The sequence below is a fragment of the Taudactylus pleione genome, unplaced genomic scaffold (genome assembly GCF_031769625.1).
Source record: "Taudactylus pleione unplaced genomic scaffold, aTauple2 ptg000093l, whole genome shotgun sequence".
NCBI classification, from domain to species: Eukaryota; Metazoa; Chordata; class Amphibia; order Anura; family Myobatrachidae; genus Taudactylus; species Taudactylus pleione.
The window spans coordinates 2450176-2468305 of NW_028284495.1; the positions used below are offsets into that span (position 1 = coordinate 2450176).

The following is an 18130-nucleotide window of genomic DNA, read 5'->3' on the forward strand; positions in this document are numbered from 1 at the left end:
TTTTTTCTACGAAGGGAGTGTGTTTTGCTCTCTGTGGTGGGGTGGTCATGGTGTATTAAAGTAGTGTGTGTGTGGGTTGGGTGTATTAATTTTATGTGTATGTGTGTAAGGGGTATGTTTTGTTATCTGTGTTATAAGTAATATGTGGGTCACTGATCACTGTTCTCTGTGTTTTATGGTCCTCACTGCTGCGCTCTCTGCACTGTATAGCCCTCACTGTGACGCAATCTGCATTATATGGTCCTCACTGCTATGCACTCTGCATTATATGGTCCTCACTGCTACGCACTCTGCATTATATGGCCCTCACTGCTATGCACTCTGCATTATATGGCTCTCACTGCTACGCACTCTGCATTATATGGCCCTCACTGCTATGCACTCTGCATTATATGGTCCTCACTGCTACACACTCTGCATTATATGGCCCTTACTGCTATGCACTCTGCATTATTGGCCCTCACTGCTATGCACTCCGCATTATATGGCTCTCACTGCTACGCACTCTGCATTATATGGCCTTCACTGCTATGCACTCTGCATTATATGGTCCATAGGCAAACGCAGGGGGGGTTTCCATCTGCCTGTAAACCCCCCTCCCCAGCCCACACCATGACCACAATAGAAATAGTAATATAATAGATTACTGATGTTACTAGTGCTGCATGTTCTTCTCAGTATCACAAATGAAATAATTAGCACCATCTGTGGATCTTATAACATGTATCAGCCAGTAATAAATAACATCTGCACCAACTAGAAGATATGGAAAACATGCAGTGTTAGGGATGCACTGTTATAGAGCCCAATATGTACATATGCGTCCAGGGAAGTGCTAGGTTCTTCTACTGCTCCTCCAGGCTCCTGGACTTGCTCCAATACTCTGGAATGGTGCCCACATATAAAATAAACAAAATTCATCTCAGGCAGGATGGCGCATATAAGGGCTTACTGTGATCACTGGTCCTGTATATGCTGGAATTATGACACACAATACACTTTGTATGACGCTTATTAAAGCTGGTTAAGTACTAATTCTGCCCTCTTCATTGACTGGCCACACTCACTCTAAAATTAAGCATTTGGAAACCCCCCTCTGGAAATCCTGCATTTGCCACTGTGGTCCTCACTGCTACGCACTCTGCATTATATGGTCCTCACTGCTACGCACTCTGCATTATATGGTCCTCACTGCTACGCACTCTGCATTATATGGCCATCACTGTGATGCACTCTGCATTATATGGCCCTCACTGTGACACACTCTGCATTATATGGATGAGGGGTACTGTGCTGGGAAAGGGGTGCATAATGAAGCCAGGGGAGCTATTCTGTATGTGGGGTGCTGGATGACGACAGGGGTGCTGTGCTGGGTAAGTGGTACTAGATGAGGCCACGGGCGCTGTGCTGAGAGGGGTGCTGTGAGCTGGGCAGCAAATGGATCACTGTGTGTGCTGTATCTGTGTACATGTAGCTATATATGTATCTATCTATAGAGAGAGAGAGATGTAATAGATATGTTAAAATGGGGGCAAATTAATCACAATTTGATGCCCTCTGCCAGACTCCTAAAGGAAGGAAGAATAGGAAGAAAGAAAAGTGGGGAAGGGACACCTAAGAGGTAAGTGAAAACTGAGTATCATGTATGAAGAGGTGGGGGAGAGTGTCTGCAGAGTGTATTGTGGTGGGATTATCTGCTAGGGGGCACCAGGCAAAATCTTGCCTAGGGCACCAAATTGGTTAGAGCCGGTTCTGCTCACACATGCCTCCAAGACTTCACTAGAGGTGCCCCCATCCTCTGGAACTCACTCCTTTGCCTAATCAGACTTTCTACCAGCCGTTCCACTTTTAAATGTGCCATTAAAATGGTCCTTTTTATTGCAGTGTACCTACCCCCCTCTTAAATCAATACTTCTCCAAACCCCACCATTTATCTTTCTTTCCCAGTTTACCCTCCAACTGTTCTTCCCTACTCCTTAGTATGTAAGCTCTTATGAGCAGGGCCCTCCTCCCTCTTATTCTTCCCTAGCCCACTCCATGTTACCAGTGCTCTACTACGTTCCCTCTCTCTACCCTTCAGCTACTCTAATTCTGCCTGCTCGCCCATATATTGAGTACAGGTTCACTGAACACTGATTTGATTACAACCCGTGACACCTGCTACAATAGCTTCAGTCAGTTGCTCAACCCATGCCCCAGGTTTCAGTCCTTCCTTATCTTATGTGATAATAACATTTGCTATTTCTGCTACGGCATTCCTTATGTTCTGTACTTAAGATCTGATACCTTGGGCCAAATGTAATAGGGTGAGAGTTTTGAAAATGTGACAGTTTAGCAGTAAACTCTCACACTATTACATTGGTCGAGTTGTATCTTCAAAATGGGAAAACTTCTGGATGAGAATTTAAATCGTGAGAGTTTTTTTAGTCTAAAAAACATGCAAGTATTCATGTCCTCAGACTCTATTACATTGGGCGAGCTTAAAGAGTGTGAGAGTTTACTGCTAAACTCTCACATGTTCTAAACATCTATTACAATTGGCCCCTTGTCTAATTTGAAATGTTTTGTATGTTTACTCTGTAATTGGTGCTGTGTACTTTATGTGTTGCCTTATAAATAAAAGATCAAAAAAATAATGATGCACACACAGAATACATATTTTATATTTTGCTTCTTATTTAGTTTCAGTGACTGATAGCTCCATAGTGTCATTGATACAAAATTCAATGTTCTGGGCAGATAAGACTGAACATTAACCAGTAATAATAATGAACAGGAAGGACCACATTTCACACAAACATGTACAGCAAGGGCACAAATTATTGTGTGTTCCCTTTTCACGTATTTTTTTTATATTGTGCATATATTAAACCTGTATGTAAAAGAAGTCTTTCAAAAAGATAGAATTATTACTATAGTCATTGATTTGTAAAATGCCATAGGTCTCTGCAGCGCTGCACAGTGAGGAAACCAGGGAACATACAATACAGACATAATAAGATATGCATACAAAGGACAGCAAAGCTTATGTCCATGAGAGCTTCCATCTAAAAGTTATAGCTGAAACGGATATTCCAACAATGTGGGGTACATTAAGTCAATGAAGGGCTGGAAATGGTCAATGCAATATAGCAGTTACCGGTCAATTGCAGTACGTGTTCAGGCGGACCAGCGGACCAAACCCATGCCACGTGAACATATCTCACACCATTATGGAACCACAACCAGCCGGCACGTGTCTTTTTAACAACTGCGGTCCATGGTCTTATGTGGTCTGCTCCAAACAAAACCCTACTATCACTACCAGCCCGAAAATACTGGAACTGTGGGACCATGCCACATGTTGCCAGTCCTCCAGGGTCCAATTAGCAACATCACGGGCCCAGGTGAGCTACTTTGTCCGGTGTTGTACTGTAAATAGGGGCATTCTGGTGGGTCTTCTGCTCCTATATCCCATGGAAGCTAAAGAATGCTGCACTGACCTGCTGGATATGCATCTGGTACCTCCTACATTGAATGTGGATGTGATTTGAGCCAGTGTCGCTGGTCTGTTACCACAGATAATTCTGGATGGATGCCGCAGGTCATGATCATTAAGCACCCGTGGTCAGCCACTGCGTTGTCCGTGGTGGGTGGTAATGACCTCTATGAGGGACACAAGGGACACCGTAGTTCGAGGAATGTTGAATGTCCACTCAACTTCGGAAACGGAATATCCCCTCCGTCGGGCACCCACTAAGATGCCTTGTTCGAACTGCAATGACTCACGTTGCCTTGCCATGAGCAGCATAGCCAATGTTCAAACTGACTCACAAGATGTCAGATTACACAACCGATGCAGGTCTGGACATTTGCAAGATATATTATAATACATCCATAGAGCCAGCACTCCCATTCACATATCTCAAAACCAAAGTGCCAGTCAGAGGTGAATTGAATAACAAGAACATGGCAGCTGCACTGAGCGGGTTTATCAAGACAACTTCAAACAGGTTCTTTAATATCAACGTTTCGGGTTTATTGCAACCTGTAATCCTGTATTCTGGTTGCAATAAACCCGAAAAAGTGATGCAATGGGTCCTGTTTGAACTTGAACTTTGAAGTTGTCTCCTTTATAAATCTGCCCTCATTCTTGTTATATATACTGTATGTATGTATGTATATATATATCCACAGTACGGTCACTGCGAAAAGGTTAAATTAAAAACCCTGTTAGTATCAGCTTTTTCAGGTTTTAAATAACCCTGGGTTTTAGAAACAAACATTTTGTTTTTTATTATTTCACTTTATTTTGTTTGAAATTTTTTTTTTAAATTATACAGTATGTTTGTTGTTTCCTGAGTTGGTTTCTTTATCTCTTCAGTTGATAAATATGACACACATAGCATACACACACACAGTGTACTTGCAAACACATAGCATACATACATACATACATACCATACTTACATAAACCAAGAGCAGAGGAGAGTAGGAGGCTGGCTACCAGAGTTGGATAACAGATGGCATGATGTAAGCGGAGCTGCTGTGGCTCTGTCGGTCATCTGTATTCAGTCTATTAGAGGCATCTGAGAAACTGACGCGCATGCGCAGCAGATGCAATTGTAGGCAGCCCACTCACCATGCAGACTGCACAGGCAGAGACAAGGCTCTGTCTCTGAAATAAAAAATTGGTTCGTCAGAGGGGTTTCTGGGTAATCAGAAACCCCCCTGCGTGTGCCACTGCTTTATTAGGTGTGAGATCCACAAGGCTAATGTACTCGCCTGGAGTCTAGGATAGCTTCACAGAATTCCAGGAGAGTAAGCTAATATGCCACAACAGCCATTATAAAGTGGAGAGCTTGAAAAATTTGAATTTTTTAACAGCCAGGAGGCCCAGGTCACAGTACAGGGCTCAGGGCGCCAAACTGTCTAGTTATGGCTCTGCAATGATGCAGTGGATATAGAGTATTCAGAGAGGAAAATCAGACTTGATGCATCATTTAGGTTGGAATGAACAGGGGGGCAAAATGGTGAGATGAATGCCTGATAGGAGAATATTGCATTAGTTGGAGTGGGAGACATATGCAAAGAAATAAAAACATACTGATATACAGTATGCAGTTGTGGTCCCTCTTATGCAGGCCCATAGTAGTGCCCCTTATACAGTATCCCCAGCAGTGGTCCCCCTTATACAGCCCCCAATTAGTTCCCCTTACTCAGTACCCCCAGTAGTGCCCCCCCAAATGCAGTGCCCCATGTAGTGTTCCCCCTTATGCAGTGCCCCCAGTAGCAGTCCCCACAATGCAGTGCGCCCAGTAGCAGTATCCCCTTATGCAGTGCCCTTTATATGGTGCCCCCAGTAGTAGTCCCCCCCTATGCAGTGCCCTTTATATAGTGCCCCCAGCAGTAGTCCCCCCCATGCAGTTTTCCCAGTAGTGGTCCCGTTATGCAGGCACCCAATAGTGATCCCCCCTATCCAGTGCCCCCTGTAGTGGCCCTTCCTATTATTGCCCCCGTAAAGTGGTCCCCCCAGTGCAGTGCCTCTAGTAGTAGACCCCTTGTATAATGCCTCCAGTGGTAGTTCCCCCCCCAAGTAGTAGTCCCCAGTAGAGGTTCCCCCTCCCGAATAAGTGCCCCCAGTAGTAGCCCCGCCCCCAGTAGAGGTCCTCCCAATAATGGTGCCCCCAGTAGTAGTCACCCCTTCCCTATTGTGCCCCCACCCCCAGTAGAGTTCCCCCCAGTAGTAGCCACCCCCCCTCTCCCGTTGTGCCCCCAGTAGTGCAGATAGGTTAAAAAAAAATATATATATATATATAAAAATATACTTACCTGAATCCAAGCTGCTGCTGCTCCGGTTCGTGATACCGCTCCCGCCGCCCGCCAGTCCTCCCGGGCTGGCGCGCTCAGCATTATGGGACAGACGTCATGACATCATGACGTCTGTCCCATTACCCACTGCAGGAGCCGGACTTGCAGTGGGTGCTGCAGCAATCAATGAGAGTCTCTCTGACTCTCATTGGCTGCTGTTTAACACACGCATCACCGCTGGCGGCGATGCATGTGTTATGCACAGCCTGAGCCCGCATCCTACCGCTATTGGGCAAGCGCTCAGGGGGAGGGAACGGGCTCAGCTGTGCAGCACAGGACCGGCGCTGGAAGCCTAGCGCCGGTCCTGTGTAAATGTGTAGCGCTGACCGCACACACTGCGGTCGGCGCTACACTGGCTAACTAGGGTGGGCGGGCCGGTACCGTGGCCGGCGGCACCCCCCCGCGCCGCCGGTCCCACGGCGCCCAGGGCACGCACCCTGCTCGCCCTGCCCTAGTTACGCCACTGCTGATATATGATTAATAATCAAAACTGGGAAATCCCAGTGGTAACTGCCTTAGTTATGGAGGTTTTTATAGATATTTGAGTCCATACTTTTGTTATAAAGAGTTCTGCTAAATATGGTGGAACAAACACATTGGGCAACAAAACCTTTCCAGTGTGACATCAGTCTGAAAAATGGTTGTTAATCTCCTTTACCAAGAAGTGTAGGGCACCACATTTCACACATTGTATGTCCATAGGACCCAAAGGGTAGTATTGTGGTGAATATATCATGCCCAATGCAAGCGGCATATCAGTTGATCTTGTTATACATTGTTTAAGGTCTTTGAGCGGTGCGCTATAGGCAACCTATTAGAGTTCCACCATGCAGCCGTCCTTGAGGTCAGCCTCTATGCATGTTTGGTGTACACAATGTGAGGTGATTAATTAAATAACACAGCAATTGGTGATTGAAGTTCCCACAAGACACGCTGATATATGTGGCTGCAAATAACTCTCACAGTTTCCAGACTTCCCAGCAGTGTTCAAAGTCACCCAGCAGGTGCACAAGGAGAGGTCAGTAACTGACACAGTTTCCAGATAACCCAGCAGGTCACATGTTCCTGGTCACCCAGCGGGTGCACAGAGAGAGTTCACCAACTGTCACATGTTCCAGCGCACAATGGTGATGCATTGTAAATGGCGGGTGGATATTTTGCCACATAACTCAGAAAAGAAACAACCAATTACAATGCTAATATTTTTCAGCAAATCTACTGACCAAGACCTTCAATTTGGTATATGATGTGCCCTGCTCAGAAAACGGCATCATAGAAATATGTTACTCATAAAAGTTGTCCTTCTGCTATCAATATAGAAACAGACTATACAGTTCTTCCACAGTGGCTGTGCATCTATCTACAGTACTGCCAAGCCTAAATCCTGTTAGCTTAATAAGTCTTTCAGACTGTGTATATGTCTTAACTAGGAACATAAATGGAGAACAGGAGATCAGGATCATTTATGGTAAATCTCCTTTTCACTAATACCTGTAGCTCTTGTGTCCCAAAATACAAGTCACATAGTACAGGTGTTCTCATTTGTTCAACAAAAACAAAGGGGTCAGGTCTTTAGAAGTGGAGATGTTGCCCACAGCAACCATATCAGATTTTAGGTATTATCTTCTAGAAGCTGCTAGGTAAATGTTAAGTAGAATCTGATTTGTTGCTATGGGCAACATCTCTACTTCTACAAACCTGCACTTTAGTAAATATACCCCAAAGTCTTAAACTGTAGTAAAAGTATCTGTTTTATCCTAGGTAGAGATGTGTCCTTTCTTACTGCTGCTTCAGTCGCGCCCAATAGCCTTTCTTGGTGCACCAGGTCTTGCACGACTTCAAACATATTTCTCGCTTTAAAATGTGCGTCTTATTTGCATAAATAAAACTGTCTCGGAGCGACAAAACTGTACTTGTAACTTACACAGATCAATTTGATGTGGGACATTTGTATATCTGTATGCGGCTGAGTCTAAATTTGTGTAAAAAGAACTCTAATGAGAGCGGCCGCGGCTTTTCCTCGCGCCGAGTTCCAATTCCCTTGCCATTAAACTCGCAGCCTGGTACACTGTGAGTGGATTTTTGCTGCATCTGTGAAGCGACATACGGTACCATTAAGTGATTTTCGTGCCCATAGTTGTCGGGTTTAGCCACATAAAATGGCTACCACCGACAAAAGTGCTGGGTGCGATCGCGAAAAGTGCTGTTTGGGCACCCCTGGGGCTGTGAGCTGAAATGGTGCGCCAGCAGCTGACCTCGTCCAACAGGAGCAACAATTGAATGGCTCCTGTTGGGCGTGTAAGGGGGCGAAACAATTGAATACTGCCCAAAGATACATAATTTAAAGAAAAATATGGTAAGCTGCTACTCTCTAAATGTCTTAGTCACGCTGGGCGACTTGCGCCATATGGCATATGGACAACCAATTAGTGAGGACAAATCTGAATTTATACATCCTATTTACTATGCAATAGTCATAAATGTGTACGTTGGCTTACCTCATCTCCATTCTCATCCTGTGCAAGCTGCCAGTTAACATATCTGTGTCCAGTGTCACCATGTTTCCCATACAAGCACATTCCAAAATGCAACTTACTTTTGTTCTCCAGCATATCAGCAGAAAATAAGGTTACATGATACGTAACAGCTGCAAAATTATAAGGACAGAAGCATTACAAAATGGAAGTTGGGAATTTTCAGTTAATGGCGATAGACAGATAGATAGATAGATAGATAGATAGATAGATAGATAGATAGATAGATAGATAGATAGATAGATAGATAGATAGATAGATAGATATATGAGATTTTTTTTTAAGGGAGTCAACCTTTAAAACAAATTATTATTATTGTAAGAATAATGAAACTAACAGGATAGTTAATAATATTTTTATCACATGTTTTACCAGCATTTCAGGTTATCTCACTTTATGCAACTTCACATATAATTAAGATGAGTATCAGGACAAAGTAGAGGTTAAGTGATGCTATTATAGTTAAGTAATTCTTATAAATAAAGGTACAGTAAGACGGCTACATTTGTGTAAATTTATTCTGTTAATGGTACTGGGTCACTTCAGAAATAATTAACTAGAAGGGACATTTTTTAGGTAATTTCTGTTAATGTATCTGGCTGTAACTGTGCACCATGTGACCTCTCCTCAAATCCTCTGTGCTTACATCATAAATGTAAATTGTAAACTATACAATGAGAGGAGAGCTGACCTATAGCTGCTTATATAAATAATGTTTTCATACATGGATAAATAAGTATGTATTGCCACATTATGTGTTATAATTATGTGCTCTCTGAATTAAACCCAATATATCTTTCAATTTAAAAAAGACAAAATCCAACAATAAGGTTAGATTTAATTGAGTTGATACCTACATGACCACAATGGGTGATTTACATTGTGAAAATATACTGTGATGAATCTCGCATATTATAATCAGTTTCATAAGGATTAAGGTGTTTCTTGCAATGTCCCAGTGATAATTATGTTTATTTTTTACACATTTATTGTGATGTTTTTGCCTTCTCATAACATAGTGATCATTGACCTGGGAAGGTTACAGGGTATTTATCACTATTTGATAAATTGCTGACATGATGACCTCATTAATATCCTATTAGTGATTATACACCACGCCCTGTTTTGCAGTAAACAGGGCTTTTCTGTGCTTGTTGCTGTTCACAAAGCGGGTTATCGTGGAGGAATCGGTATGGACAGGATGCCGGCTGTCAGTACACTGACAGCGGCATCCCTAAGGTTGAAATCCCGACAGGGGAATGGTGAGTACGGTTCCCCTGTCCTATTTACCCCCTAACCCTCCTTTCCTGTACCCTAATACTAACTCTCCCTACCCTGCACCCTAACCCTCCCGGTAAGTGCTAAACCTAACTCTCCCCCTTTAGTGCCTAACCCTAACCCTCCCCCCTTAGTGCCTAAGCCTAAACCCCCTGGGTGGTGCCTGAACCTAACCCCCCATTCCCAGAGCCTAACGCTAACCTCCACCCTCCCACAGAGCCTAACGCTAACACCACCCTGGGGCCCCTAAACCTTAGTGTCTAAACCCTCCCCCGCAGCTGATGTTCACCTTTCCGCGGTGTCCTTACGATCGGGATGCAGTCTGCTGGGATCCCAACATCAGCATCTCGAGTCATGTCGGGATTTCGGCGTCGGTGTTGTCTTGGCGTTCGGAATTCCGATGCCGGGGGTCTGCTGATGTTTGCGTGTAGGGAGGGGGTGGTGACGGCCTCCTTTTCCCAAAATGGGGGCATGTCGCTGCTGTTGGGGGGGAGGGAAGAGGGCAGGATCTCCATCAGCTGACTGAGATTTCCTGGCCTCATTCTCTCATAGGCGACAGCTGGGTTGCGTTACCAGAGATGCAGTGGCAAACACAGGATTTCGAAATCCTTGGTTACCGGACCAATGAAAAAATACAGAGCCACAAATATATATATTATATATATATATTATATATATATATATAGAGAGAGAGAGGGAGAGAGAAAGAGAGATTATACAGGATTTAGGACCACTACAGTAAAATACACCACTCAGCCTATGACAGGGTACACACAGACACACACACACACACACACACACACACACACACACACACACACACACACACACACACACACACACACACACACACACACGTCTACCACTAAAAAACATGAATGCAGCAGGCAAATAAATATGATTTATTAAAGGCCCATCACTCCCCAGTAGTGCCTCTTATACAGTGCCCCCAGTAGTGGTCCCCCTATGCAGTGCCCCCAGTAGTATCCCACATACAGTTCCCTCCTATGTAGTGACCCTAGTAAAGGTCCCCCCTATGCAATGCCCCCAGTAGTGCCCCTTATACAGTGCCCTCAGTAGTGCCCCTTATACAGTGCCCCCTATGTAGTGCCCCCAGTAGTGGTCCCCCCCTATGTAGTGCCCCCAGTAGTGGTCCCCTCTGTGTAGTGCCCCCAGTAGTGGTCCCCCTATGCAGTGCCCCAGTAGTGCCCCTTATACAGTGCCCTCAGTAGTGCCATTTTCAGATGGTGAGTGCTCGTGCTAGCTGCTCCTTCCCTATGGTAAGTAGTCCCGGGTTGCTAAGAGGGATCTGACTCCTTCCGCCGGACATTGGGGCTCTAGAAGTAGCGTCCAAAAGGAGCAGTGAAGCCGCTCGCGGGGACAGCTGATTTTCGCAACTGTCTCCACGCCGGAGCAATGATGAATTGCTCTGGCGTCCGCGGCGAATTAGAATATTAATTATCAGGGTCCTGATAATTAACATCCTGAATAGACCCCTAACTGCGCTGAAAACTAAGCATAACCAATATTACTGTTAAGTTCTATTGACTATTCACAGCAGTTGGAGCAGGAGCCTGATGAGACAGTAGCACTGCAATGTGACAGGTAGTTTCAAATGGCTAATAAGGATGAAGATTTACTCTCATCACATTCTCAGAGGTTGTCAGATGAGGGATAAAATGTACTATTAAGTAATAAGCTTAGATCTGACACAGGAAAGGAGGGAAATTTACATAAACAATACCGCATAGCTAAGTACATTGTACAAAATGTACAATGAAACAGAAACAGAAGTATGTATCCTCATTCAACATATATCTACAGAATAAAAAAATATTTCATGGGTGACAAATGGTTTTTTAGTTGCACAAATTGCATAGCAGCAGCTTTTAGTGACATCTTCACAGAATTAAATTACTCCCTCTAAATTAAATTACTCTACTTCCTAGCTTGAAGCAGGCAGGATGGGAAGATTTAATGGAGAATTTGTGGGTTTGCGAGGAGGGGGTGGGGCTAAACAGTGCAATTTGCATAATTTAGCCCCGTCCCCTCTTCGCGGACTTTCAAATTAAGAACATTTCCGGTTGGAAGGGGCGGGCCATAATTACATCACCAGTTTGACTCCACCCCCCGAACCAGTCTGCAGCAGCAGCTCTCCCAGAAAGGATGTATTCAAAGTCGGTAAGTATGAATTAAATGCAGCTGTACAGTATAAATTGGACATCTAAAAATAATAAGCAACAATTATCTGCCACTGATCACATCTGATAAGCACAACTCTTCCTAAAAAAAAAAGCATTGGGCCTGATTCAGAGTTGTACGATATTGCATCAGATCACCATCATGACCATCGGTCACAATGGTCGCAGCCATCGGCCATCTGAATACTGGCTGCTGGAACTGCACTGCCGGGGCCAGGAAATCTGAAATGCAATCCCTGGCCGTGGCATGCCTACAAAATGTGGGTGACGTCCTCGTATTGTAAAACAGACCTTGTTGCCACCCCTGCCCCCAAATGCCCGCAGCATGGTAATTATTCTATGGCTTAAGGGCACTGCAAGCGATTTCGCGCACATTAAAAACAGAAAATAGTGGCAATAGTACCGTGCGCCCTAAAGCAGCCCGTGGTTGAAGATAAAAGAAAGTGTCACTCACACACCACCAGAAAATTTAAAACAGAAAAATATTACCAACAATATTCCTCAGGCCCTCACCAGATGTCAGGTATACTTGAAAAAGATACAGACGTATCGAAACGCGTTGAAGGAGGAGCTGAGTGGGGATTTTTCTGGACACTTCCCAGCAGGTCCGTTTGACAGCTACCGGGGATGCCTGATATTTGAACTTATGCGCTGTTGTCTACGGGTAGACCAATTCATCTGGTGAGGGTCCATTCATTCCTCACTCGCACTTGTTTTATTATATATTTTAAATTCATGTTTTAATTTGTGTTTGGAATTAAATAGTATTACACTATTTTGGGATTGTTTTTCTTCACATATACTACGTTGGAGACTGTGTTTCTTAAAAAGAAAGGAAATCTCACTTCTGGAGGAGAGCCACAAGTTTTTATCTATGCTGGTTTGTCTACTTTATTCATAGAAGACGATCCCTAATGGTACGAGTCTGAATAAGAGGGGGGTAATTTTTATAAGAGACATCAAGGAACAATATTTTAAATATACTACATTATGGATTCTCTTGTTTTTTATTGAGGTCTAGATAACTTAGAGCACCTGAGGAATATTGTTAGTAATTGGCACATGCTCAATACAGATCTTGTACATGTGCCAATCACTAAACATTGGAGTTGAATCAGGCACATTATACAGTAAAGTTTAGTTTCTCACAAGCTAAGTGAAACTATAACAGAATACCAGACATTGTCATGTCTTTTTGTTCTCCATCACCTACAACATTACAAACAAGAGCTATGAAAATACACTATTCAAAAAAAACAACATACATGGTGTAAAAAGCCAGATACCATTGCAAACAATCCATTCATAAATCATTGATTTTTAATAGTTTTTTTCTGAATGACTTGGATAATATGGCGGTGGTCAAGTGTGTATTATACTAATTCATAACACTATGGGGCTCTATTCATTATGTTAATTATCGGGGTCTGCTCGGATAATTAACATTTTATCTCGCCACGAGCACTGGAGCAATGATGATCCGAAAATCAGCTGTCTCCCCGAACGCTCTCACTGCTCCTTTCAGAGCAATAAATCTTTTCACTGCCACTTTAGGAGACGTGATACAAGTGCGCATGCGTGACCTACAGGTCACGTATGTGCACATGAGCCCCGACGTCCGGCGGAAGGAGCCTGACAGGGGCGAAGGGATCCAAAAGGATCCCTCTTCGCGAGCCAGACCTCCTTCCCATAGGGAAGGAATGGGTTGCTCGCAGTGAGCGGGAGCAAACGCCATCTAAAGATGGCAAATGCTCCCGCAGTCAATCTCTGAAAATATATTTTCAGAGCTTGATGAATTCTGTCCCCATACTAGTGTATGGGGACAGCGGGTCATTCCGCAAGAGGAAGGTAAGTAGGAGATACAGTATCTGTGATACTAGTGTATGGGGACAGCGGGTCATTCCGCAAGAGGAAGGTAAGTAGGAGATACAGTATCTGTGATACTAGTGTATGGGGACAGCGGGTCATTCCGCAAGAGGAAGGTAAGTAGGAGATACAGTATCTGTGATACTAGTGTATGGGGACAGTGGGCCATTCCGCAAGAGGAAGGTAAGTAGGAGATACAGTATCTGTGATTCTCCTGCTTTACCTTCTTGATGAATGGCCCGATAACGTAATTTCTAAAATTGCAGGTGAAAATCTTCTGCTTTTGTAGAAATTAAGTGATGATGAATAGTCCCCTAAATCTGTGGAACTGAAAGACACAATAAGCTTGCAGAGTGCATGCTGATCAAATACCACTGTTCTTGCCATTGTGAAGTGAACATAAAAGGAGACCAGTGAGAATATAACGATGTCTTGCAAATGGGTTAGTGCTACTGGCGTCGGGATTCTCAGCACCAGCATCCTGTTCCCAACCCCTTCAAATTCTATGTGGTGGTATATTTGGTAGTCTAACAGGCATTAGGTGAGTAATGGCATAGTTCTTTTTTCACAGCTGTGATGCTTTTAAGTCACATTGAATAAATAGATTGTAAAAGTGTTTATGACATATTACTACCGAGGCTACCTATAATATGCTCCTATTGGTCCCCTTAGATGGTTTGGGTATGGGATGCCAGCCTTTAGGATCTCTGTGCTGAAAATCCCGATAAGGTTGAAATATAAATACCTGCTGGTAAGTACCCTAATCCAGCATCTACTGCTAACCTTCCCATCCGCAGCCTAAACCTAACCCTCCCCCCCGTAGCCTGACCCTAACCCTCCCCCCTTCAGCCTAAACCTAACCCTCCCCCCGTAGACTAAACCTAACCCTCCCCCCGTAGCCTAAACCTAACTCTCCCCCCTTCAGCCTAAACCTAACCCTCCCCCCGTAGACTAAACCTAACCCTCCCCCCGTAGCCTAAACCTAACTCTCCCCCCTGCAGCCTAAACCTAACCCTCCCCCTGTAGCCTAAACCTAACTCTCCCCCTGCAGCCTGACCCTAACCCTCCCCCTGTAGCCTAAACCTAACACTCCCCCCTGCAGCCTGACCCTAACCCTCCCCCCTGTAGCCTAAACCTAACTCTCCCCCCTGCAGCCTGACCCTAACCCTCCCCCCGTAGCCTAAACCTAACACTCCCCCCTGCAGCCTGACCCTAACCCTCCCCCCTGTAGCCTAAACCTAACTCTCCCCCTGCAGCCTGACCCTAACCCTCCCTCTAGTGCCTAACCCCTAACCCCAACACTTACCATCAGGATGCCGGCTGTCAGGATTCTGACTGGTGTTGGGATTCCGGGAACCGGCATTCTGATTGCCAGCATCCCGACAGCCAGGATTATAACTACATCCCAATGTAAAGTCATAACTGTAAGTAAGAATTACATCCTCATTATTAGTTACAAAACGAGTCCATTCTAATCTGTCTTCTCATTATTGTTATTATAGTAAGAATAAGAATAATAGGAATAATAATAGTCTGCTTTAATATGGAAATGCATGCAACCAAAATAATTGCTAGATGCTATCAGTTGTGCAAGTAAAATATTTTTAACAAGTGTTGAATAATGTATTCAGGGCTTGTGGTGACTTTGTATGTGTATCACATAAATTGTAACTGTAATTCTCATAAAATGCTGGTCATGATCCAGCAAGTCTCCTGAGCCAGTGTAATATTATTATAGGAGAGCAACTGATTTTATTACAATATTGTTAATCGCTTTATTTCTTGAATTCTACTGGTTACATTTTCCTTGGAGACCTATATTAACACAGTTAACCCCTGTACTGTGATTTTATGACCTCTCTGCAGTCAGGAAATTATATATATATATATATATATATATATTGCAGATGGATATCACATTTGTAACACTGGGGTGCAAGAGGAGTGTGTCCATATGGAATAAACAGTAGGACATGATCCTCTTTATTCACCAATGATATTATTAATGCTATGCAATCTACTTTAAGCTGAATATTAAAAATAGGAAGTGACAGTTCCACATACAGATTTGTCCTTGACTCCTCATACACTGGGGTGGCCTGGTGGGGCAGGGTGCCATATACCCTCTAGGCAGGTAAATTTTTGCTTCAATGAGGGCTGCAGGCACACACTGCACTTAAAGGGGATGTAGTCTGGAACCCGACGGTCTACATGCCGACCGCCGGTTTCCAGACTGCTTTATCCCGACAAGGGACGAATGACAGGCGTCTAAATCTAGACGCCTGTCATTTGGGAGACTGGCACCTGGCATCCCGAGCGAGCGGATGCCGGGCGCCGCTGCGGACAGCTGCGGGGGGGGAGGGTTAGGTTTAGGGCTCCCGGGGGGACTTAGGGTTAGGCACCTCCCGGGGAGGTTAGGGTTAGGGCTAGGGGGAGGGCGGGTTAGGGTTAGGCACCCCCGGGGGGAGGTTAGGGTCAGGCACCCCCTCGGGGGACTTAGGTTTAGGCAGCGTGGAAGGGGGGGTTAGGTTTAGGCACTTAGAGAGGGGTTAGGGTTAGACACAGGGGGGGAGGTTAGGGTTAGGCACCCCTAAGGAGGTTTAGGGTTAGGGGAGTTAGGTTAGTGAATACTTACCTTTATGACGATCGGGATTTCCTCCTTTGTCGGGCAGCCGCTGTCGGGAATTGAACCGCCGGCCATGCGGCCGGCAGTAATACATATCACACCCCACATAAAGGTCTGTTGGCCAGTCGACGGGCAGAAATTGCTCTGCAATCGCTCCAAATGTGGCTATAACACAATCAGAGCAGCCGGGCAGCATTCTCTGCCTGTTGCCTGGTTGTCACTTACCAGAGGCTAAACTACATCAGACCACTCATTAAGGTGGGAGGAGATGACAGCAGGAACTCTGTTCTCCATATTGAGCAGTGCTGCATTATGTCCCTGTTTTAGAATGGTCATTGAGAATTGCAGCACCTATCCTATGGGGTTGTAGTGGACTAGTTTTGGGGGGGGTGCACTTTACCACAGATGTCATAGAGTGCAACTTGATTGGCTGTGTTGGCCCGGGGCATCATCAGGGGGTGGCCCCTAACCTGCAGGGCAGAGCACCCCGGTGAGAGAGAGAGCAGCACAGACAAGTACAGGGGTGTTTGGGGGGATGAGGGGGCACATTAGCAGATCACTAGCCCTGGCACAGTTCTTTGCAAAAAGTGTAATCGGTCTGTGAATGCAGTGCAGAGGCGGCTGTCAGAGAATTAACAGCAGGAACAGCTAAAGGCGGCAAATTCAAAAGTGCAAATATCGATCAATGCAATGTATGTGTTTCAGTAACTGAAGAAGTGACATAGGCAGCCTGTATTCCTCACTGATACACTCAGTGGCATCACTAGGGGGTGGGGGGTTCTGCTATGCTGACCGATTAGCAGTGATTGGCAGCACAGCAGACACAGGGGGAGAGGGTGCTGGCAAGCAGAGGGACTGGAAAGTCCCTCTGAGAGCAGCAGCTGCGGGAGGATTCTCTTCCTGCAGCCACACTTATGTTTATCATGTTTATCTGACTGGTTGAAATTTTGCGACCAGAGCAGATAAAGAACTGCCTGGTGTAGTCAGAAAATTACGACCATACCAGGCAAGTGGTTAATATGCTTACTGATGCTTCACAGTATCGATTTGGAGCATTACTCAGAGAGCAGAGACCTGGGGCGGGATGCACTAATAATTACCGCCAGTCACCGCCATTGTACAGATTGCATATGCACTAACATATGCGATCTGTACAGAAAAGGACAGCTCTTCCGATAAGAGCTATCCTTTGCGATCCCTGCCGCCGTGTGGACTTCCGGGTTTATGACCCGGGAGTCCATCTGCGCATGCGCAGAGAGACGCGGTGGCCGCGGGGCATGCTGGGAGGGATCCGATCAGATCCCTCATAGCAACGTGATGCGGTAGAAGCCCATAGGCTTCTATGGAGTAACGCCAGCAAAAGCTGGCGTTACCCTCCGCATCGCAGCCCGGCGGCCAGCTGCTTGATACATACGGAAAATGCGGTAAACAGGGGTTTTACTGCATTTTCCGTTTAGTGCATCTCGGCCCTGATGGTGGGAGGATTTTCACTTGGCAAAGTAAGCAGCTTGGCTGCTCTCATTTCTGTTAGAAAACCCATACATGCATGAGACTCTAAGGCGTAAATTTACTAAGGGTCGATTTGACTTTTGTTTTGTAGTTTGATTTAGCTCACCTCAAACCGACTCAAATCAAAAGTTCAAATCCCTCATTTACTAACAAATTCGATTTGGGTCAGTTTGGAACAGTGATTTGCTGTTCGATTTGTCATGTTCATGTACAAATCGTGCAGCAAATCCCACTTCAAACCGGACAGCAAATCCCCGACTGAATCG

At 45.0% G+C, this 18130-nt stretch overlaps 1 protein-coding gene across 1 annotated transcript in view; it reads right to left on the reverse strand.

Moving 5' to 3' along the window:
* Positions 1–18130, reverse strand: part of RP1 (RP1 axonemal microtubule associated) — a 668735-nt gene that overhangs the window by 23925 nt on the left and 626680 nt on the right. The window contains exon 53 of the mRNA XM_088469748.1: positions 8349–8497. Coding sequence (XP_088325874.1) covers positions 8349–8497 — 149 coding nt within the window. The remainder of the gene's footprint in view (positions 1–8348; positions 8498–18130) is intronic.